At 40.0% G+C, this 24,324-nt stretch overlaps 2 protein-coding genes across 7 annotated transcripts in view; one reads left to right on the top strand and one right to left on the bottom strand.

Annotated features, from left to right (window-relative positions):
- The window catches only part of JAM2 (junctional adhesion molecule 2), a 407,749-nt gene that overhangs the window by 140,375 nt on the left and 243,050 nt on the right, over positions 1 to 24,324 (bottom strand). The gene's annotated exons all lie outside the window — the stretch shown is intronic.
- Positions 1 to 24,324, top strand: part of APP (amyloid beta precursor protein) — a 272,026-nt gene that overhangs the window by 223,700 nt on the left and 24,002 nt on the right. For all 6 annotated transcript variants that reach the window (XM_067739252.1, XM_067739251.1, XM_067739250.1 and 3 more), the window contains one exon: positions 20,440 to 20,661. In XM_067739252.1, coding sequence (XP_067595353.1) covers positions 20,440 to 20,661 — 222 coding nt within the window. The remainder of the gene's footprint in view (positions 1 to 20,439; positions 20,662 to 24,324) is intronic.

The raw sequence follows: 24,324 nt of genomic DNA, 5'->3' as shown, positions 1-24,324 counted from the left end.
GTCTTAGATGAAAAGATACACTTCTCATGATTAAATACTAAAAATCAAAACATAATTTTTTTAAATTATCAAATTGGTAATTTTTTAAACCTGTCATACCCTGTCATAACGGGGGCAAGTGAAAAGGAACTTCATAAGCTATTGATCATTAGATGGGTACAATCTTTTTATGGAACTGGTTGCCTCTCCCTAATAAATTAAAACGTACAGTCTTCTCTAATTTGACACCATATCCCTCCGGATATCCTGTGGAGAAGAGAGGGACATTTCTACTGTCACTTGAAACCCCTCAGGACTATTTATATTTTTTGATAAGCATCACTGCCTTTAAAATAACTATAAAGAAAGGACAAATGACATGCAGCAGACTTGGCTCCCGTTTCAGTTTATATTTATAAACTGACTCCTCTTCAGTTTATATTTCTCTCAGTTTGGTGTTCCGTGCCCCTAAAATTGTAGGGAAGTTGCAATACGTGATGTTGGCTGGAAATGTAGCATTTCAAGAAACTTAGGTGGAAATGGTTTTAAGTCCCGAGTCTAAATGATCAGTGAAAGTGTTAGACCATCTCTGTTTTTTTTCTTCCAAGGTTTTATAGTCTACTGTAACCCTAGAGATCTCAATTTCTATGCTATTCTGTAAAAAAAGAACGGAAATACTTCCTAAAGCACTATTGCTTCCCTCCTCCTGTTTTTTAGGGTGTTGTCATCTGTCAAAACAAGTTCTTGGCAATTTTTTTTAATACTGAGAATGAACACTTGAAGCAAACCAACCAAATTTAAGTGTTTTGAGGATAATAATAATAATTACAGGAATAGCCTCTCGGTTTTCTGCTAAGAATTAATCAGAACAGTTTCCAGATTGCTGTTGGCAATGGCAGTTACCATGAGGAAAACAGAAAACAGAAGCTGTTTCAAGAAAAGTAGGAATAGATGAGGTCTGGGGGAAGTACATTTTTAATCTAGTACTCAGGCCTTGCCGGAATGGATTTCAAGTTTATAGGCTAAGTCTCTGCTTTATTTCTCTTGCCTTCCTTTTGGCAGAAAACCAATTTTCAACACTTCAGTTCCTTCTTTCCATCTTGATGGAGAAGTTTTCTTATACCTGAAGTACCTCTTTTGGGTATAAGAGAGGAATTAAGTTGAGACTGTCTGCAGAGTTACTGAAACAAAGTTATACACAAAAAAAGGCCTAATTTCATTTCCTGTCCAGTAAGTCAAATATTGTATGAATGTATGAGAGAGACCTTGCTTGCTTTCTAGATCTCTTTGATGTAAAATAAAGAGATGGGTCCACACCAACAGAGCAGGCTAGTGTGATGAGTGTATTGACTCAACAGCTCATAGCTTAGGCTTCCTTCACTGCCCTGTGTGATTTCTGCACCTTTGTACATCTGCCATGGACAGAGGAAAGTATCTGGCATTTGCTGGTTTGGTTGCTGTAAGTCCTTGGGTGTGAAAAGCACCTGAGAACTCATCCAGTGCACTCCCTGTGGAAGTTGTTATTCTGGAAGCCATGTGCTCTTGGGGCCAAGTGATGCCCAATAATTTTGGGGCATTCTTGTTAAAAATGCAGATCTCTGGGCTCCACCTCTGATTTACAAAGATCTTCATTTTCCTTACCCTACCCAGGTGATTCTTAAATATTCAAAAGTTTTAAAACTCATGTTTATATGAAGTACCAAAAATACAAGGATTCTTACAGGCTTAGATTATGTTTCTGTTGGTCTTAAACATCGAAGAATAGCAGTTGCTGTCATTGAAAATTAGCCATGTGGATTTCTAGTGGTGCTTATTTCCAAAGCAGTGACTATCTAAAATATTAAAGTGAAGAGCATTATTAACCTTGAAGTTCAAATTCATTGAGAATTTATTTAGTTGTGACAGGGTTGGTGGCTGTTTTCTTTATCCACGTTAAGACTTCTTATTAGCTATGAAAAGGGATTGGCATAAACAGCTTATTAACTTTGCTTAACTATGTCTAAAAGAAATGAACAAGAATAGGGCAGGCTTCAGTCAGCAAATGCTGTCTCTCTTAATGTTTTCCCCATTTGCTTTTTTTTTTTTTTTTTTTTTTTTTTTTTTTTTGCGGTATGCGAGCCTCTCACTGCTGTGGCCTCTCCCGTTGCGGAGCACAGGCTCCGGACGCGCAGGCTCAGTGGCTATGGCTCACGGGCCCAGCCGCTCCGCGGCATGTGGGATCTTCCCGGACCGGGGCACGAACCCGCGTCCCCTGCATCGTCAGGCGGACTCTCAACCATTGCGCCACCAGGGAAACCCCCCATTTGCTCTTTTATTGCTTTCAGAAATTGTGAATTTACTACTCTACCTACCAGAATCTTTTCTTCCCTCTTTAGATTCTTCACTTTCTATTATTGATACTGACATTTTACTCAAAGAAACTACTGATTTAGGCTCTCTTCAAATCGAAAGTGATATTATTTTAATAAAGGATAAAAGGGAAAATTGACAAAATACACCTGGAGTTGTCAGCATTGTAAATGACAAACGGTAAAAGCTTAATCTTGGAGGATTGTCAGAGACCCTAACATTAGCTCAGGAAGTGTGTGTCTCCATAGCGAATTGACAAAAAAAAATTACCAAGACAAGGCACGCTGGGTACCAACTTCAGGTGCCAGACCTAAGAGCATCTCATTCTGTTAAGCAGCAGTGTATGTATTTCTTTGATAATACAGGAATGCAAATTATATTCCTTTGCTACTTAAAGTATCTCCTGTGGAGACTTGGCATAAAAATCATACACCATCTATTTTTTTCCCCCAAAGCAAGTAGACCACGTAACTGGAAATGTCCCAGATGTGTGAGGAAGTCGTCCTTTGGAATTTTCCCTCTGCCTGTAGTGAAGGCAGGTAGCAGAGCAGCTAGCACTTGAGAACTTTCTTGGCAAATGGCCAGAAAAAGTACAGAAAATGAAAAGCCCCAAAGGTCAAGTATACTTTCCAACCTTGGACTGTGTCACATTTGGAAGAAATCACTTCCTTGTCACTTTTATGAAAGGGGCAGGACATAAAATTCACTGCTCATCCCTGGTGACCCACTGGTAATTCACACTCCTTTTCTCATCTTCAGCCATTACCTTTCCAAAAAAAGAAGAAGAAGAAAGCAGCAAAATCTCTTTGAAAAAGCTGTTCTGACTGATCTTCCTTTGATCTGGGTATGACTAGGGGGGCATTCTAGTCAACTCAGGCTGCCATAATAAAATACCACAGATTGGGTGGCTTAAGCAACAGAATTTTTTTTTTCTCACAGTTCTGGAAACTGGAAGTCCAAGATCAAAGTCTCAGCAAGTTTGGTTTCTCCTGACGCCTCTCTCCTTAGCTTGCAGATAACTGCTTTCTTGCTGGGTCCTCACGTGGCGTTTTCTCTGTACACAAGTGAGAGAGATCTTCCAGGCCTGTTGAAATAGGGCTCCACCCTATGACCTCATTTTACCTTAATTACCTCCTTAAAGCTCCTGTCTCCAAATACAGTCACATTAGGGCTTAAGGCTTTAACATATGAATTTGGGGAAGCAGGGGGGATACAATCCAGTCCATAATAGTTGGCTACACCATGTTTTTGGATAGATCCAGTGTACCCTGTCTTCAGTATTCCGCAACCATCATCTATTTAGTGCATGTGGGTTCTTTCATCCTCAGAAAGTCAAGGGAGGCCATGAAAGACATTTTTCCTGCTTCTCTACCCTAAGTCACTGAAACCAGTTTTCATGTCAGCAGCCTTCTACTCTCTCTTTGTGAACTTCAAGTACAGACCTCTTTGATATATAAAAAGCATACACTTGACATGGATTGATTTGATGGATTTTTAAATGTTGTTCTTTTACTAATTTCTCCATATTCTTCTCTTCATCTCTAAGTGACGAAAGCCAAGCATTCCCAGTGTTGAGGCATAAGGACAGACCAGATAGGATAACAAAGTAGAGCAGGATAAATCCACAACCAGGTATTGGTAGCCATCTTTTCTCATGTCTTGAGCCAAAAGTCACAAATAACCTAGTTGTAGTAAACATTCATTCTGTAAAATATTCTATTCCAATCATCCATATTTCATACAAGAATAAAAGTAAAACTTTAGGCCCCTGGAGAAGTTTCATTAAGATCCAGCTTGTTGAATGGACTCTAAGTTAAAATTGATATGCTGAATGTTACAGATGACTCCAGCTATTTGAGCATCACTCCATTTAGCTGCTGAATGGAGATATGACCTACGTCACACTGGCATATGCAGACTCAGTTCTGGCATGAGAGAGGGTTATGCTTTCATCACCCTAGAGTTAATAAAACCTGAAACCTGCCAGGCATTTGCCATGCGTTGTGCTGCCAAGGACAATTCAGCTTCCAGCTTCTTAGAAAGAACATAACATAACCTCTGTGTTTACGAGGTTTTTGAAACTGAGGCCCTTCCACTGCCTTGCTGAGCTTGTGTTGACACTGGTACCCAGAATTCCCGTGCAGCCAGTGAGGGTCCAGAAAAGGAAGTGGATGGTTTCCCTGTAGAAGGGAATAGAGATGCTGAGAGCTGAAACAGAGAAACCTTTTGGTCTCCATTGAAGCACTTTCTGGTGTTCAGAGGGAAAACATCTCTGCACTGATGGCGCCAAATTAGACTATTAGATTATAGAGCTCTTCACTCCTCTCCAATCCACTTATCCTAACCTTGAATAAAGGGCCCACTAAAAATCTACATTCTGCTGTTGCATATTTATTTATAGTCAGAAATGGCTATCTCATTAGCAGATGGTTAATATTCACTTATACGGGTAGTGTAATAGTTTCCTAGGACTGCCAGAACAAATGGCCATAAACTGGATGGCCTAAAACAATAGAAATTTATGCTTTCACCATTCTGGAGGTTAAAAGTCTAAAATGAAGGTGTCCACAGGGTCATGCTCCCTCTGAAGAGCCTAGGGGAGTATCTGTTTCATTCCATTTTCTTGCCTCTGCTGTGGCTGACAATTACTGACGTTTCTTTGGCTTGTAGGTACATCACTCCAACCTCTGCCTGTGTGTTGTTTTCAATATGATCAAGAGCCCACCTGCCTCCTGTAGGGTCCATCTGGGACTGAGGGCCTTATTCTAGTATGATCTCATCTTTACTTGATTACATCTGCAGAGATCCCATTTCCAAATAAGGTCATATTCAGAGGACTGGCGGTTAGGACATCGGTATATTTTGGAGGGGGAACACAATTCAACCCATACCAGGCAGGGTTTTTTTGATTTTTTATATATTTTTTGGCCACACCGCACGGGCATGGGGGATCTTAGTTCCCCAACCAGCGATGGAACCCACGCCCCCTGCAGTGGAAGCGCAGAGTCTTAACCACCAGACTGCCAGGGAAGTCCCAGGCAGTTTTATTTTTAATTTCCTTTGACTTCTACAAATCCAAAAAATTGTCCAAGTTTCTTTCCAAAACACTCTCAAATTTAAGTCAAAGGACTGGATGGTTTTTTATGACCTCTTCACTTAAAAAAAAATAATTTCCATATTTAACTGGTTCGAATTGTGAAAGGCTTTAAATCCTTTGCATTTGCTTGAGGCTGATTAATGAGTAAATTTGTAAACCATGACTGTTTTAATTAGCCAAGGTTAATTAATGTTTACTACACTTGGAAGATGAAAAGACATGGATAAATGCACCATAAGGTGAATCATTTTTTAATTTGTTGTTGAAGCTTATAGTATGTTCGAATAAAGACTGCTTATATCACAAACACACACACAAAAGGTTGTTGGAGCCCTGTGGTAATTAGTGTAGAGGGCTCTAAATTTTGAGGTTAATTATTTACATATTATTGAAGATGATCATGTTTTGATACTGTATATTCAGAGAAAGCTAGTTATATTTTTAATCTGATTGTGTAAAAGGGGAAAGAATAGAAATCTGAGACCAAACTGATAACTCTTTATATAGTATATCATAATTTAAGATGAAGTCTGTTTTTTTTTTTTATTTCTGAGTTGAGACTTTTTCAGAGCAGGGTGGAGGAGGACTCTGCTGAGATGAAAATAACATTTTTAAGCAACTTTTTTGAAGAAGGGAAATTACTAGAATTCCATGTAAGTTTTCAACAGGAAAAGCATCAGGGGCTTGGACGAGTCTAGTGCTGAGATTGGAAAGTGCAGAGATTAGAAACAGTTTAGAAGGAAAAACTAGGGCAAGATCCCTGTTACAAGGCAGCAGGGAAGTATATCATGGAAACAGTTGTCTCAGGCAGCAAAATGGGTTATCCATTCTTGGTGAGGAAGTGGTCATCTGGGGTAATTTTCTACCATGTTCAGTGGAACACACCTCTGGCACCAGGGTTCATGGCTTACAGGGAACTTGAAGCAGAGCTGGCTGGCCTCAATGACAGCACCCCCATTTCATTTCATCATTGTCTGAAGGGAGAGCATATTCAAAGGTAAATTAGCAAAAGGATTGGGTCTACTTTATTTTTTATCTCCTACACAGTTTTCTCATGTGTTCTTTGCAGAAAAAAAAAATAATAAGGTTGCTTTTTTTTTCATCATCTCATGGGTGCTCATACTGAAATGATTGGATTTAAGAGGGGGTGAGGGGAAGATCTGTGACACTTTCTGGATGCAAAATACTTTGCTCCATGTCGTTCTTAACAGTAACCACCAATCTGATGTTATTGTTAAGCACAGCAGTTCAACACTGTAAAGAATTTTTAGTGAGGATGTGACACTTCACTGTGGATGGAACTGTTCATTATCTAGCAGAATTCAACGTATGATAAATCCCCCTGGGGGAATCTAATGTGGGCTTTTTTACTAAAATACCTGGGAAAATGGGAAAACTCCCATTTTCATCCCAGTGCTTCCCAGTGGGCCTGTTTCAGTCCTTCCGTGAGCTCTCCAGGCCCATATTTCCAGGGGCTCCAGACCTCTCCACCATGATGTCCACCATGATCACAAACTCAACATGTCCAAATAGAACCTGTCTTTCTCCCCCCATATTTGCTCTTTTGATGGACAAAACTGAGGTCAAGAATAAAAATATTACCAGCCACCCAATAGCACCTCCACCCTATCCCAGTCACACCCTCCCTGGTGCACCTCCCACCACCTCCAAAGTAACACTGTTGTTCTTTGTATCACTTCCTTAAACATCTTTCAGTTTTTATCACTAGTGTACATCCTTGCCCACTATCTTCTTCCCCTTTTTTTTAATGTTGATATGTCTCTTTAGGATTTTATAATCCTCAGGTTTCCCCTCTATCCTTTTCTTTTCTTTATAATTTACTTATTACTGAACTGCGGGCCACTCAACCCATGGAATAACCATAGTCTGGATTTTGCTAATGGCCTACTCTTCGTGCAGGTCAGTATATTCCTTCGCCCTGTGTGTATCCCACAAATGTAAAGCCCCTAGCTTCTGTCTAAGCTTCTTCCCTTTTCACCTCCCTTGTGTCCCAGGAACCAGAAGAGTCCCAGCTCTTGGGCAGCCCATCCTCTGTGCCTTGATCCATGCACTTGTAAATACTAGAACAGTAGCCTGTCTTCCTTAGCGAAGCTGTAATATCACTATCTCCCCCACCCCAAAGTCCCAGTTTGTTTCTTTCTCGCTCTGTCTATACCCCTTACCATAGCATTTGTATAGGAATTACTTTTATGCCCATCTAACTGCCTTAGTTATTTCCAGGCAGTTATTTCCTGCCCTGGCCTGGAAGACGTAGGATTGCTGAACAGGTGAATAAATGAATGAATAAATGAATGAGCTCATTAATTAATAATAAAATGATTCTAATTTTCTTGACTCCAGATTAATTTTCTTAAAGTGAGTCCTTTCACCCTCTCCACATCTGCTCTATTAATGCTTCCCCAAAGACAGACACTTTCCATCCATCGCCAAGCTTCAGATGCCAAGCACTTTCCATCGCCAGGCTTGGTTCCCCCTATATTGTTAAGGGATCCCGTGAGTCCACTACTGCAGAAGAGAAAGGACCATTGCTGTTCTAAAAACGTTCACTGCAGAACCATTTTGTGTTAAAGAAAACAAACATAGGCCAGTGTGCAGAAGAGCATAGAGGGCTGATGTGGTTCTTTTCAACCTGCATAAATAAACCTTTCAGGTGCACTGCCACGCATACAAACATGATACGCTGTCTACAGGAACAGGAGCATCCTCGCTTGTGATTCGCGCTGACCTTATCCACCCCTGCCTGCACGCCTTGTACTTACCAGCATAAATCTTAGGCTCCTTGAGTGAAATCACCTATGTATGGATGTTGAAAATGTTACTTTCTACCATGAGCTAGCCAGCCTTGGTAACCGATACCTTACATCCTTCAAAATACGGGCATACCTAAGAGATAATTGAAAACTCGGTTCCCGACCACCAGAATAAGGCAAATATCTCAATAAAGCTAGTCATGTGAATTTTTTGGTTTCCCAAGTGCATGTCAAAGTTATGTTCAAACTATGCTGTAGTCTTTTGTATGCAACAGCACTGTGTCTAAAAAACAACGTACTTACTTCAGCTAGAAAATACCTTATTGCTTAAAATGCTAACCATCATCTGAGCCTTTATCGATCTGTAATCTTCTTGCATTGGTAACATCAAAAATCACTGATCGGGCTTCCCTGGTGGCGCAGTGGTTGAGGGTCCGCCTGCCAATGCAGGGGACGCAGGTTCATGCCCCGGTCCGGGAAGATCCCACATGCCGCGGAGCGGCTGAGCCCGTGAGTCATGGCCGCTGAGCCTGCGCATTCGGAGCCTGTGCTCCGCGACGGGAGAGGCCGCAGCAGTGAGAGGCCCGCGTACCACAAAAAAACCAAAAAACACTGATCATAGATCACCATCCAAATATAATAATAATGAAAAAGTTTGAAATATTGCAACAATTACCAAAATGTGATCCAGAGACAAAAAGTGAGCAAATGCTGTTGGGAAAATGGCACCAATAGACTTGCTTGACACAGGGTTGCCAGAAACCTTCAGTCCGTAAAAAAATGCAAAGCACAGTAAAGCGAAGTATTGCCTTTATTGTATGCCTGTATAGAGTTCTGTCGATTAGGCATTTATCAGATATGAATCAATTAGTGTGCACTGTTTTCATAGCATAGCAGAGAATGATTACTAGCTGTTGAGAGGGGCACTGTTGCCCATAGGGTGTCTCTTACCCAGGTAAGAAAGATTTCTCTCACGAGTTTGGGAGAAGGTGCCAATCAGACAGGACCACTGCTTACAGTGTGCAGGTTGGACAGGACACAGTGGTAGGGGCATCACTCAGACTCCCTCCCTTGTCACGTGCAGCTGGGGGTACAGGGTGGAGCTGAAATGCAGTCTGCACAGAGCTTGACAAGCCGTGTGCCCTATATGTGACTCGCATCCTGTGGGCTGGTGAGGGCCTGGCCTTTATCAGAAGTAAAGGTGATGTTTTGATCTCCAGCTGCTCTCTCTTAGTTGGCTTAGAGCTGAGGTGGAGCAAAAGGGGGGATATTGTGCGTTGGTGCCCAGAATGCCCCAGCATCCACAGCGAAGGCTCCAGGGGAGTATGTGCTCAGATTGTATACAGCTGCCAGAATGACTTTGCATTTATAAAAATGTATGCAAGAGCAGTTAAACAGTCATTTGAGTCCTTTTTTAAAATAATCTTCCACATTATCCTTTCTTGTGCTCACTAAAAGCATGAGCAATTTTTAAAAAATGAAATGTGATACTGACCCAGATAGAGCAAACCTCAGGTTTTATTTCATGTTTCCAATTTACTGTATAGCGGAGAACTTACAAGTACAAAGAAACAAACAATAAACTGTACGAACTATGCAGAACAACCTACCAGAGAACAAAGAAATACATACTCTGGAATGGCACTGGAGAAATACGGATTCTTGTGATTGCGTCTCTCTGTGTCCTCAAATCTGATAACTCCAATTCCAGGGGCCTTCTTCAGTAATCTCACAAAATTCTGTCTCCTTGACCACAGTCGTAACAACTAGATAATAAAGTGATGAGGGGACGAGATGAAATAATTGATTCCGTAAAGGATAAAACTATGTTAAAAATTATTTTTGGTGGGATGGCAAGTGAATTTTTGTTTCTTTTGTTTTCTTTGCACTGAATGTATATGACTCATAATTAGCAGCAAACTACATTTTTATGTAGGAGGAATCACAGTGAAGTGATGCTGCAGGGGTTAGGCTCTTAAAGACAATTTTGAAGAGAAAATTCTACATAATCATAATTAACTTTGAAACTCCTTGAGCTTAGCCATAAAAGTATACATCTCTCAACTACCCCAAGACAGCCAGTTTTTCCTCTAACATGTGAAGAGACAACTGTCTTGCTAGGTTGAAGGCCATAAGAAATCATTGACTTTTGTTTAAGGGATATAGACATAAAAATCACATTTATTTTAATTTAGTTTGCAGAGGACATTTAGTCTGCATCTGCTTACATTCATGGACATATATGCATTTTCACTATATGTATTAACCAGAGGAAAACATCCATACACATACAGGCTAAAGCTGGTGCTACAGATCAGCCCTTTACACTGAAATTCTTCACTATGTGTTGTTTCTTCAAACCTAGGGCACATTTATATATGTGAATTATGCCCTCAACACAGCATACTTTGAGATTCTTTCTGTAATATGTAAACTTGGTTTTTACCTTAAACTTTAGAAGAGTTTTCCCCTCAGGATTGCTTAGGCTCCTGACTACCCAGGCGGGACCAAGACTCCTACTGTGGTTGGAAATAAGATCAGGTCATTGGCTCAAGTTCCACAAGTAAACATGAAGCAGGAACTCTACTCTGTTTTTAGAAACCAGGGAGCCTGACTGACTTTTATCTTGATTTCTGATGGCCATTGGTAGGTCTAAGTTGTTTGATCTGCGTTGTTTGAAAGTCAAAACGAAATTTGTCTTGAAAAGGAACTTCTTCTGTATGCTCCATTTTAAGCGAGACAAGCGATGCTTCAGGAGAATGTCACTTGCAACAAGGACTGTTCTCACAAGTAACGTGTAGCCATGTTTGTATCACCTTCAGGGGTAGTTTGTTGCCATAAGTGGACAAAGCGTGCTCCATTTAAAATCTCTGTCCAAGAAACTACTAAAGAAAAATAAACCCAGATTCAGACGTGGAGTCTGAATTTTGAGACCGTGAGAGATTTTCAGGGTTGATAGTGTAGCTAAAAATAAGAGGACTGACCCAGTTTTCTGGGAGGTCAAAATAAAAACTAGATTTGTGGAACAGTTTTGCTTTGTGATACTATATCTCATTTTTTCCTCATGTTGGAAAATATGGCAGCCTTGTAAATTTAAATCGCTCAAAATCCAAAGCAGTCTAAATATCTTAAATTTGACTCAATCGGTGAAACGTAATGACAGTTCATGTGGCCATCATATTTATACCAGTTCATGTGGCCATCATATTTATACCAGTCTACCAGAGAAAGGGAAATCTAAAGAAGTGGGAGATGGGTGAGAGGAGAAACTGCTGCTGAGGGTGGACCATCAAAACAGGAGTGACAGGTAAGCCTCACTTAGAGAAGGGAGCAGTGCATGGCTGTGTAGCTGGGAACACCTGGCCTTTCAGCTCTGCCCCACCATCAAGAAACTCTGTGACCTTGGATGCCGGCTCTTTGATTACCTTGGTTTCTTCACATGTAAAAAAGATATCATTACATTCATCACTTTCCAAATCGATCAGAAATAATGTATGCAAAACAGGATGCTTGTGATGATAGATGTGGATGTATTTTTATAATATTTGTTACTAATCAAAGTGAAATAGCCACGTCCTCCATAAAATGTTTTTTTTTCAATGGAATAGTGAGAAGGTTGCACTAGGAATCGGGATACTTGTGTTCAGATCCCAGTTCAGTTACCGATAACTTTACATGTATTTCTCAAGGTTGGTGTCACAGTTTGCTCAACTGTCATTGAGGGTAGTAATCCCATTATGAAGGTTGATGTGGGTATCAAATGAGCTAACAGCTATGTAAAGGCCACAGGCATGGAAGGCGTCATTGGTGCCACTGATCTCATGCTATCAAGATGTCATAGCATGACACAATTCCATCACAGTATTGCTGTTGCAACAGTCACACGCTGATCGAAACATCCCAGCCGTGTGCAGTAATCACTTGAAGACCACATAGGTTCTCCCCCAAATCAGCATTTCAAACAACTTCTGCTCCATTGAACTATAAGTCAGTCCATGCTTAAGACGTAAATTCAGTCTTTATAGGGGAGAGCACAGCAGTGAAGTATGTCCTCTGGTGCCCTCTACTTTTTAAAGTACATTCTTTTGCTCAGGGTCTGAATAACAATGACCTGTTTGTTTCCTGAACACTTTCCTGCTCTGGCTCCTATGTAATTTCCTGCCTGACAAATAGTCTGGCAAAACAAAGGAAATTCATAACTAGTCTTTCCTCTCCTGTGGCTTCCTGGTTCAGAAAAATGTTATCGTGAATGACAGCTTCAAGGCCATAGAGTGGGTTGGGTTTATGAACATGCCTTTGAGGTGTTTTGCAGCAAGATTTCTTCTGGCAATATTGTTTCTTGGCCACACTCACCTTTCACACCTTGTTTTTGTTTTGAGGCTTGTCTTGTAGGAAGGGGATAACAGGCCATTTTGTACTGATGCCTTTGTAGACCTCGTGGCAGTGGTCAGACTGTAATGTGCTTAAGACTCGCCTGGGATCAGATGTATTATGCTAAGTGAAATAAGTCAGATAGAGAAAGACAAATACTGTATGATATCACTTATATGTGGAATCTAAAACATACAGCAAACGAATGAATATAACAAAAAAGAAGCAGACTCACAGATACAGAGAACAAACTAGTGGTTACCTGTGGGGAGAGGGAAGTGGGGAGGGGCAATATAGGGGTAGGGGATTAAGAGGTAATATGTATAAAATAAGCTGCAAGGATATATTGTACAACACAGGGCATATAGCCAATATTTTATAATAACTATAAATGGAGTATAACCTTTAAAAATTGTGAATCACTATATTGTACACCTGTAACTTATATAATATTGTACATCAACTGTACTTCAGTTTTTTAAAAATTGCCTGGGGATCATGTTAAACGTGCAGATTGTTTCCCTAGCTCTGGGTGGAACCCGAGATTATGCATTTCGACAAGTTCTCAGGGGATGCCCACACAGCAAGATTATAGATAACAGGATTCAAAGTGAAGAAACTACAAAGACCATCCATCCAACTTCCTAATTTTATGGATGAGGAACCAAGGCTTAGGGAGTTTCAGAGGCCATGGTGATGTTAAGTATAGTGAACAGCGTGGCAGTTATATGCTAAGCCATGTATCAGACATGCACAGACTGTGATTGGAAAATTAAATCTGATCTCATCGTCCTGGTGTGGGCAAAATGCCTAGAATGGATGACAGCAGATTTATAGTAGAGCTTCTTGATGGGGAAAAAATTACATCCCTTTTATAAATACGTCCAGTGCAGCTGTGGCAGTTGCAGGGGTGGCATGGTGGAGGGATGCATTGTATAGAGGTGTAATCCTCAGTCCTTTTAAATGCATAAGTAATCATTTGTTAAAATATAAGAATTGATCATGTGAGACTCTTCTGTTAGACAAGGTTGATAGAAAATTTCCATTTGGGGAAGAGGCTGCAGATAAATGTGTATTTTTCCACTAGGAACCAGAAGAATCAGAAGATTGGGGAAAAATGAAGATAGCGAGGCAGGGTCAGTTCTATACAGTAGAAAAACCAGCAAGCCTGAGCATGTTCACTGGTCTCCAGATCAGACCTTTAATAGCCGTATTTCACAAGGGAAAAGACTGAGGTTGGACCTCCTCTATGTGAAGGACATTTCCCACCCACCCCAAATGTGTTTAAAGGATGGAAAAGGTAGTTCAGTAATTACAACTGAAGCTTGTAGAAGAACTGATTTAATGTTTATAAACTTCATTTTCTTGAAACCTAAAATATGGCAGTTAAACTTTTAGAAGGAGTTTGCCTAGTGGATTAATAATTAAAAGAAGAGCATTAGGTGAATTATCTAGGATTCATCTGTTTCCCATTCATAGTCCTTTATGAGGCCATTTCTCTCAAAATGAATTATCATGGAAGTCTATTGCTTCTACAAAAACAAAATATGTTAGTCATTTGAAGTTGAAATCACCACTGGGGGATCTCTTTTGATGTTGCTTTCTTTTTTTAAAAAAAATTTATTTATTTATTTATTTATTTGGGGGGGCCACGTTGGGTCTTCCTTGCCGTGTGCAGGCTTTCTCTAGTTGGGGCGATGCACGGGTTTCTCACTGCAGTGGCTTCTCTTGTTGCGGAGCACAGGCTGTAGGTGCGCAGGCTTCAGTAGTTGTGGCTCACATGCTCTAGAGCGCAGCCTCAGTAGTTGTGGGGCACGGGCTTAGTTGCTCCGCGGCATGTGGGATCTTCCCGGACCAGGGCTCGAACCTGTGTCCCCTGCATTGGCAGGAGGATTTTTAACCCCTGTGCCACCAGGGAAGCCCTGATGTTGCTTTCTTTAAAATATTTTAAATATTTTCAATGATAGCGAAGTGGTGAGGTGTTTCATTTTCTTTCTCTTATTTACTATAAGTATGCTTGATATACATCCTCGAAACATTTTTAAGAGGGCAACATACAGTGGGGTTCATTTCATGTTTAATATTTGAAATTAAACATCTTTTTATTGTTTACACTGTAGTTTAAATATTACCACCATTGAATTCAGTTAAGTATTTCCACTTTTAACTGCAAGGCTCATATGCTTGGGTATTACAGAAGATATTTAACTACAGAGGTAACTGCTGCAATTTTGGGCAGTATCAGTTAGCCTTTAAGAAAATAAAGAGTCTTGGGGGGAATGTGCCTTTTAGTTTAATACAGCAGTTGGCAAATGTAGATGCTTAAAAGCTTTGACATCCCAATATATGCCATCAAAGCATTGTAATAAAATATTAAATTAATTCAGATAAAAATCCATCGGGGCCACCGACATAGTAGAAGTGTGGTTTCTGTGTAGTTAGTCTGGCCACAAAATTCAAAGATTAAGTCCCACTCAGAATGAACAATGAAATGATATTTGGCTTTGAATTTTTTTTTTATCATAAGAGAAATTGCCTGGTGCCAATTGTGTTAACAGTTGGTAAAATCCTGAGCCCTTAATAATGTCAAGAAGTAGGTTGCCATCTTAGACATTTTATGGTCAGAAAATTGAATCCTACTCCAGCTAACAGTAATCCATCATTTCCACCCTCTTTTCTTCCCTTAAACCCAACACTGACCTCATTGTTCCAAGTGAGATGACCAAAGGTGGTTGTTTCTAAATCTCCTATGTTAAAGAGAGATAGGAAAGTGGATTTCTGCTTTGGTACCAAAAGTTTTTTTAAAGCTTAAGTGCTTCTCAGTCTGCCAAAAATGTAATGTTTGTTGAATGTTTTGTTCTTTCATTTTCTGAAAATGAATATAATAAACCAGGAAAATTAACCACCATGGGGCTCTACATTTTAGCAGCCATTTGGAGGAAATTTCCTGCCAACAGTGTAAAAGAGAAAAGGGGGCACACCATGATTTGCTGCAATCTAAAATGCCGTGCCTATTTTATGAAGCACAGATGTAAGATTCTCCAGTGTGACAGTTCCCTACACTATCTTTTTTACTGCCATGGCTGAGATGGGTACAGGACTCCCCCCAGCTCCCATGCCTGGGAAATGCCTATTTGAGGGGACAAAAGCAGTAACCATTCCATAGGGCTCATGGTGTTTAAGTCAGCTTACAAGGTAAATGTGGAAGACATTATGGAAGTCATGCTTATAATGCCTGGTTTCTCCATCTACTCTGTAAATGAACAGTCCAGTGATGAGAATTAGAGTGACCCTGGATAGGTAGGGGTTAAATCAGGGAGGTTGGTGTTATGTAGCCCAGGACTTGGGTTTCAGCACTGATGCTTACTGGCCATGGAATCTTGAAGAATCCATTCACCTCTCCCGGCCTCAGATTCATGTTCTGTAAAGGTAATGATGCCTGCCTCATAAAGTTATTGGGAGGAGAGCTGTAGAAGAGGGGGCATTGGAGCTGGGCCCTGAAGAGTTCATTATAGTTTATATAAGCAGAGATGGGCTTCCCAGGTAGCAGGAACAGAGAGCAAAGGTGTGCCGAGGGGAATGCATGGTCCCATCTGAGAGTATTCCAGACCGTTCAGATGTGGTATTATGATTCTGACACCAATTCCAATGTGTGGAGTTCTCCCCACACCAACAAGTGATTCTCCAGCGTTAGCTGAGTGTCCTACAGTTCAACCCAATCCTGATACTACTACCTGGAAGGTAGCGTCAGAGTCCACAGGTCAAGCAAGGGCTTAGTCCCACAAGACTGCCCACCCCACTCCCCTCCACAGCCAGTCTCGAGTCCTGGCTGTCACCTGGCCTTCTGATGGCCATCTGTGAATCAGAGACTCCAGCCACCTCCTCCTTAGGTTCTATTAACTTCCTAGAATGGCTCACAGAACACAGATAAATGTTTTACTTACTGGATTTTTAATAAACTAGCAGGTTTATTTAAAAAGGATTTAACTCAGGAACAAGAGAAGGTTAGGGCAGAGTATGTGGGAAGGAGCTCAGAGCTCTCCTGCCCCCTCCCAGCCCAGCACGCTCCCACATCTCCACATCGCGTGTTCACCAATGCTGAAGCTCTCCTAACCCTATTCTTTTTTTTACATAGCATATTTTTTAAATGTTTGCTTTCTAATTGTTGTGAGTATATAATACAGCTGAGTTTTTATATTGACCATGTATTCCGCAGCCTTGCTAAATTCACTTAATTTTTTTCTTCCCTTTTTTTATTGAGGTATACTTGTTTATAATATTATATAAGTTTCAGGTGTACACCATAGTGATTCACAATTTTGAAAGCTTATACTCCATTTATAGTTATTATAAAATGTTGGCTATATTCCCTGTGCTGTACAATATATCCTTGTAGCTTATTTATTCTAAACATAGTAGTTTGTACCTCTTAAACCCCTATCCATATCTTGTCCCTCCCCCTCCCCACTGGTAACCAGTTTGTTCTCTTTATCTGTGAGTCTGTTTCTTTTTTGTTATATTCACTAGTTTGTTGTATTTTTCAGATTCCTCATATAAGTGATATTATACAGTATTTGTCTTTTCTCTGTCTGACTTATTTCTCTAAGCATAATACTCTATAGGTCCATCCATGTTGTTGCCAATGGCAAAATTTCATTCTTTTTTATGGCTGAGTAATACTCCATTGTGTGTATATGTACCACATCTTCTTTATCGATTCACCTGTGGTGGACACTTAGGTTGCTTCCATATTTTGGCTATTGTAAATAATGTGAACCCTATTCTTTGGGGTTTTTACAGAGGCTTCATTACATAGGCATGTTTGATTAAATCATTGGCCATTGGGGGTGAGGCTGAAAGTTCTAACCTTCTAAGCGTGTTGTTAGTTCCCCTGGTGACAAGCCCCCACCCTTAGGTGACCTAGGAGCTTTTCAGAAGTCACCTCATTAATGTAAAAAGACACCTTTATAGGTCACATCACCTAAGAAGTTCCAAGGGTTTTAGTACCTCTGTGCCTATAAAGACCAAATAAATATTTCTTATTGTAAATCACAATATCACAGGTGTATACAGCAAAGAGCTGTGAGCCTCATGGCTAAAAAGATGTGGTGGGCCCAGATCCCAGAGGGCCTTTAACATTTGTCAGAGGAGTTTGGGATTAAGTTATTAGAAACCAAGAAGCCATTGAAATAGGGTGGAGCCATTCCTTAATATCAGGAAAAGATCTGGGAAACAGAGGGATAAAAATTAGAGGAGGGAGAGCACTGAGGAGAGAATTATCACAATTATCCAGGCAAAAAGTAATGATGGCTCAAGGGAGGTGGGTAATGGAAAAGAGGAGTAAGAAATGAATAAGAGAGAATCCAAAAATGGAATTAAAAAGGAGCCGTCAGTAATTCAAGTATGGGACACAAAAATATAGAGTCACAGATGGTGCTGAAGGTTTCACGCCTGTGGCTGGGAGAATAGTTCTGCCATGATTAGAAAATGGGAAGGCAGGAGGAGAGCCTTGAGCTCGGTTTTTTTGTTTGTTTGTTTGTGTTTTTTTTTGCGGTATGCGGGCCTCTCACTGTTGGGGCCTCTCCCGTTGCGGGAGCACAGGCTCCGGACGCGCAGGCTCAGCGGCCATGGCTCACGGGCCCAGCCGCTCCGCGGCACGTGGGATCCTCCCACACCGGGGCACGAACCCATGTCCCCTGCATCGGCAGGCGGACTCTCAACCACTGCGCCACCAGGGAAGCCCCCCAGTTTTGTACATACTAAGTTCATGGAAGATCTAAGTTAATAGTTCCAGCAAACTGTTAGAAATATGTACACTAGAGTGGGAGGGAGAAGTCAGAGCCGGGGAAATACATTTCAGATTCAACCAAAAGTAGGGGGTCCTTAGCATTTCAAGAGTGGATGGAATTTCCAAATGAAGAACTGAAGAAAGAGCTGGAAAGAGATACAAGAAGAAAATGACACAGGCGAAGAGATTAGAAAAAATGAGCAGAGATTTACTCAGAGAAATCACAGGAAATAAGCTCAGTACTGAGTATACAAGGCAAAGAGAAAAAAATTCCAGATGGAGGAAGAGGTTAAGTGATGGTAAATGCCACAAAGACACCAAGAACAACATGGCACCAGGTAGGGCCAGGAGCTGATCCTGCAGGCAAAGGTTATTCATTCCCTCACAAGATGAACATGTAAGCACCAATAATTATTCCAGAAGATCCTCTCTTTACATTTTAACTACTTAACAGTCACAAGCATAAGATTTATATAAAAGACCCATTTAATTTATTAAAGTAGACATTGGCTAAGTTATTAGCCATTACCTATGACTCTGTAAGACATGAAAAAATTGGAAGAAATGTAATGCGGGCCTTTTATCTGTATGGGAAAGGTCATTGCAAGCATCAAATATTGAATTTTAGAATGGTACCCCAGCAAATAGATATATATTATAACTCAAATTAGACTTCAAGAGGACCGATTTGCTTGAGATTTTATCATTTAAAATATCTTGCAATAAAACTGACTTCATAGAAGGACATTAATCTCATACTTTAATGCTAGTCTGTCAGACTGTTTTAATAGATATATTTGAACAGAATTTTAATTTTTCAGATAAATTTTTTGTGAATTTAGAAGAGAATGTGAAGGATAATAGTAAGATGTTACAAATCAAATTTAAATCCTGATTTTACTTTTTTCATTTTCTACATCAATAATACTAACCAGTGATTGGTTTGAAATATATAATACAGTAAACTCTTGACAGAGGTATGATTAGAAAGTGAAAAGTTCTGATTAGTGTTATTGTTGATAGCACACATGCTATTTATAAGTCTCTAATGTTAAAAATACGTCACACAGAAAAACCTGGTAAATCTTTGGCAACATAATAAGAGAATCACAGATCTGTGATACTCAGTTTTTAAAACTGCAGTTGCACTTAGTACAGAGTTATGTTCCCAGCTCTTTTTTCCAGTAAAAATGCATTTCAATAATGAAATGTGTAATTTGGGAATTTTCACTGGTCTACAAGAACTTCAGATAGGTTGATTATGTTCCATAAAGTTGATTTTGTTTAGTCAGTTTTAAAAAGGGGTAACTGATAGTATTTTTTGAAACGAGATGCAAACAGGACGCAGCAGAGAAAGACAGGATATTTGGTTTGAGAGCCATGAGAAATGTTGGCAGGCGGGGCTGTTTATCCCACAGAAGAGAAGGCTGGAGCAGAGCTTCACGTCTGCAAAGCCAAAACTGGCCTTCTTTGTTGCCTCAGAACATATATCGTGCAGCACCTGGGAGCCTTTGAGAAAGACAGATTTTTTTTCAAGGCAAAACAATGAGAACTGTTGAAGAATGGAGCAGGCAGGCGTCCCATCACGCTTTTCTTGTCCTTAACACATGTTCATGGAAAGACTAGGGACTCACTGGATATGTCCTTCAGCTTGAAAGAAACTGTACCTTGCATACTGCCGCCACTCCACTGCAAACACCCCGCCAAAGCATGCTCTCATTCCTCTGTGATCACAGCAGACTAGGACAGAATGGCTGTTGACCTCTCAAGGTTTTTCACCACTGGGGGGAGTGGTGCAGCGGGTCAGAGCATCAGCCTTGGCCTAAGCCACTCTACCTGGGCTCAAATCCCACCTTGGGCATTGCTAGCTATGATTTTGTGTAAGTGGCTTACCTACCGTGTGCCTCAGTTTTCACATCTGTAGGATGGAGACAATAATGGTACCCACGTTGTGGCTGTAAATAAGATCATGCATGTCAAGTAGTTACACTCGTGCCTGGCAGACAGCAGTTGGTAGCCGCTGCTGCTCCTTCTGTTGTGATGGTTGCTGTTACTCACCAAAGACATGGCTCTGTTTTGTTTAGATGAGCTGCTTCAGAAAGAGCAGAACTACTCGGACGATGTCTTGGCCAACATGATCAGCGAACCAAGGATCAGTTATGGCAATGATGCTCTCATGCCATCTTTGACTGAAACCAAAACCACTGTGGAGCTTCTTCCCGTGAATGGAGAGTTCAGCCTGGATGATCTCCAGCCCTGGCATCCTTTTGGGGTCGACTCCGTGCCCGCCAACACAGAAAACGAAGGTAAGAAGCCCAGGAGGGAACAAGTGTTCAGTCTGGTTGTATAATCTCTCTCGTGTTCTTAAGAGGTGACTTTTGATATGAATTTTTAAAAGTGCTTTCTCACTGAGAGGTATTTTGTTGCTTCTGGAATGAAAGCACAATATTCAATTAGTGTTTATGAGACAGTGACCTAGAATGCACACCTCTGAAGAAAACAGACATGTGATAAAACTGTGGAAATCACAGTTCACTCAGTGGAGAGAGAAAATTTTTTTTCTTTTGTGGCCACACTGCGAGGCTTGCGGGATCTTAGTTCCCCGACCAGGGGTTGAACCTGCGCCCTCGGCAGTGAAAGCACAGAATCCTAACCACTGGCCCACCAGGGAATTCCCAGAGAGAGAAATTTTGATGGGGCCTGCATAATTGGAGGTTTGAAAGCCACCAAAATAGTCTTCATTGGTTATTTATTCTAGTGCATTACATTTCAGATCACATTAAATGTTAAAGGCAAAGATAAAGAACCACTTATGTCATGAAAAGTAATTTGCTTAAGAGTTATACAATTCTGTGTTTGGAAAGTTAAATATAAGGCAGCTGTCAAAATTAAGAAGCACATTGACCTAAACATTTCTTCTATGATAATTCAGAAAAGCAAGATTTTCTCTGTCAACAAACTTGCACAATGGATTATGTACTTTTCATTCACAGGGATTTCTTAGCAGAAATTTTCAAATAATATCTATTTAGGAGAAAGAATTTTTTAGTCTTATTCCATATCATTTTACATGTTCAGAAGTATAAAATTTTGAACATAGGAACACCTTGATTTCGAGATACTAATACCTTGTTTTTCAAGAACACACAGGATTTTTTTTTAATAAATTTATTTTATTTTTATTTATATTTGGCTGCGTTGGGTCTTTGTTGCTGCACGCAGGCTGTCTCCAGTTGCAGCGAGTTAGGGCCACTCTTCATTGTGGTGTGCCGGCCTCTCATTGCAGTGGCTTCTCTTGTTGCAGAGCATGGGCTCTAGGCATGCAGGCTTCAGTATTTGCAGCACGCGGGCTCAGTAGTTGTGGCGCATGGGCTTAGTTGCTCCGCGGCATGTGGGATCTTCCCAGACCAGGGCTCGAACCCGTGCCCCCTGCATTGGCAGGTGGATTCTTAACCACTGTGCCACCAGGGAAGCCCGAGAACACATAGGATTTTATCTGTGGTTTTTCTTTGTTAAAGAAGCAACTTTTGACAGTAATATTTTGACAGTAATAAATATGGATATATGTAGTATGGATACCTCAAAATACAATCACTTACTCCTCAGACTAAATATAAATCCAATATTAGACCATAAGTGCACTGGAGAAGCTTTTTTTAATTTTTTTTTTTTTTTTTTTTTTTTTTTTTTTTTTTTTTTTTGCGGTACGCGGGCCTCTCACTGTTGTGGCCTCTCCCGTTGCGGAGCACAGGCTCCGGACGCGCAGGCTCAGCGGCCATGGCTTATGGGTCCAGCCGCTCCGTGGCATGTGGGATCCTCCCGGACCGGGTCACAAAACTGCGTCCCCTGCATCGGCAGGCGGACCCTCAACCACTGCGCCACCAGGGAAGCCCGAGAAGCTTTTTTTTAAAGAACCATTGCAGAAAATCTTGATATGGACTGTTTCCATAACATGAGTAATCACCCCAAATGTGTTTCATTAATTTGGAAAAAGGTACCTTCTAGTAATACTATCAGACCATAAACAGCAGTGTTATTTATAATATAAAAATAATTAAGACTACCATTTATAAAAATAGTTCTAACATAGAGGAAAAGAATTTAAGGATACTTAGTTATCAAAGATCTGGGTGACTTCCCTATTAAATTGTATTATTACTAGAATGCTAGTTTTGTCATTTTTTAAGATAAATACATTTTGGTCATTTAAAATCCTCATCAGTCAGTCTCTAATGAGATTTTTTTGTGAAAAATTTTGTAAACTGAATTTTGTAAACATTTTGTAAACTGAACACACACAAGTTTTTTTCTTTTCCTTTAGGATACTGTGTTGTTTAATTGATGGAGAAATAGGTAACATGTATGGAGTCTTAACAAACTTTGTTTGGTAGAAAATTGCAGTCCTTAATGCCCTTTTTATACCAAATAATGTTAAATGTGTAGTTTGTCACTTATGTCCAAGTTTTAGCTTTTTATGGAAAAATTTAAATACATAGATTATTCTCTATTTTTATTAAAAATTGCCTCTGCCATTGAGAACTTACTCATCTCCAATGTGATTCTAAAATTATAATTTATAAAGAATTAAATATCAATTTCTTATAATTTAAGACCTTTTCATGTCTTTTAAATATATATTTTCTATAAATGAAAAGTTCCCATTTAATATTTTCCATTATTTATTGATTTTGGAAAAGTAGGATAAAACATACTTTAGAGTTTACCTTAATCATTTTTATGAACACACACACAAATAATAGAGGATGAATTTGTACAAATTGTAATTTGTACTACAAATTTGTACTGCGAATTGTAATTTATTTATGGTAAAATTTATGGAACGGGATTTAGAAAACTCACAACGTAAGCTAAGTTAGCAGCAGAGTAAAATTAATTTACAGACATTAATGTGGATGTTTGTTGTCATATTTGGTATTTCCTTTAGAAATGTGAACTGTGCAAAGTTTAATGAAGATAAAAGACACTCCAGCCCCTGTTTTATGTTAACTCTTCAAATTTAGTGAATACGGTGAAATGCAATGAGCCTGGTACCACAGACCACAATAGAGAATAGCAAAACGTTATAAACATTCCAGAAGGTGCTTCACTTCCTGAATTTCAGAATTTCCCTTTCTCCATCAAATCTTGAGAGCTCAACTGCTTTATATATGAATATCAGCCTACATGTTTCCTTGGTGTCTTTAATGAGTTAAATTTAGCTTTGCATTTATCATATTAATAGTATAAGTAATACCGCAGTTAAATAAATCTGCTCTTATACGCCCTAAGCACTTTATCTTGACTCTATGTGTACTCATAGGCATATATATGATCTCCACTAAAAATTATACGCCTTCTATCAATATTTAAACATGCTTCTTATGTTAAAATTTTTAAATAGTAGCCAAACTGATCCATTTTGTTTAGAAAAAAAATGGGATAATGCTAACTGTTCCTTTTACGTAGAAATATAAAAAGGAACTATTTCATTTCACTAAAGCCACTTCCTGAAATCCCACCCCTGATGCCATTGTCAGCACTCTCAACTGTTTTCCTGTTCTTCTGCCCCTTAAGAATTCCCTCAAATCAAACAAGAAACAAGGCAGTGATGGTACAAGTTAGAAAGCAAGCTGTGATTTTTTTTTTTTCTCCTTCTCTTGCCAAATAATCCAAAAAAAACTGGATTTATCCTGGGTTTCCCCAAAGTGATCAGTTTACCCAAGGTGATCAGTTTTTGGAAGGTCAAGAACAAAAATGGTTTGGAGATACCCCAGAACAGCAATGGACTGAACACACACACCAGGGCCCTTGAGTATTGCCAAGGTAGGTGCCCAGTTGGACAAAGTCCATGACTGAGTGCCTCTGGATCCCTGACCAAGATACAGCTATTACATTGCCTAGGCCTCATCAAAAGAGCTAATATTCAGGGCTTCCCTGGTGGCGCAGTGGTTGAGAGTCCGCCTGCCGAT

This window comes from Pseudorca crassidens, chromosome 5, assembly GCF_039906515.1.
Source record: "Pseudorca crassidens isolate mPseCra1 chromosome 5, mPseCra1.hap1, whole genome shotgun sequence".
In the NCBI taxonomy this organism is placed as follows: Eukaryota; Metazoa; Chordata; class Mammalia; order Artiodactyla; family Delphinidae; genus Pseudorca; species Pseudorca crassidens.
The sequence above is the reverse complement of the archived record's forward strand: the minus strand, read 5'-3'. Positions and strand labels throughout refer to the sequence as shown.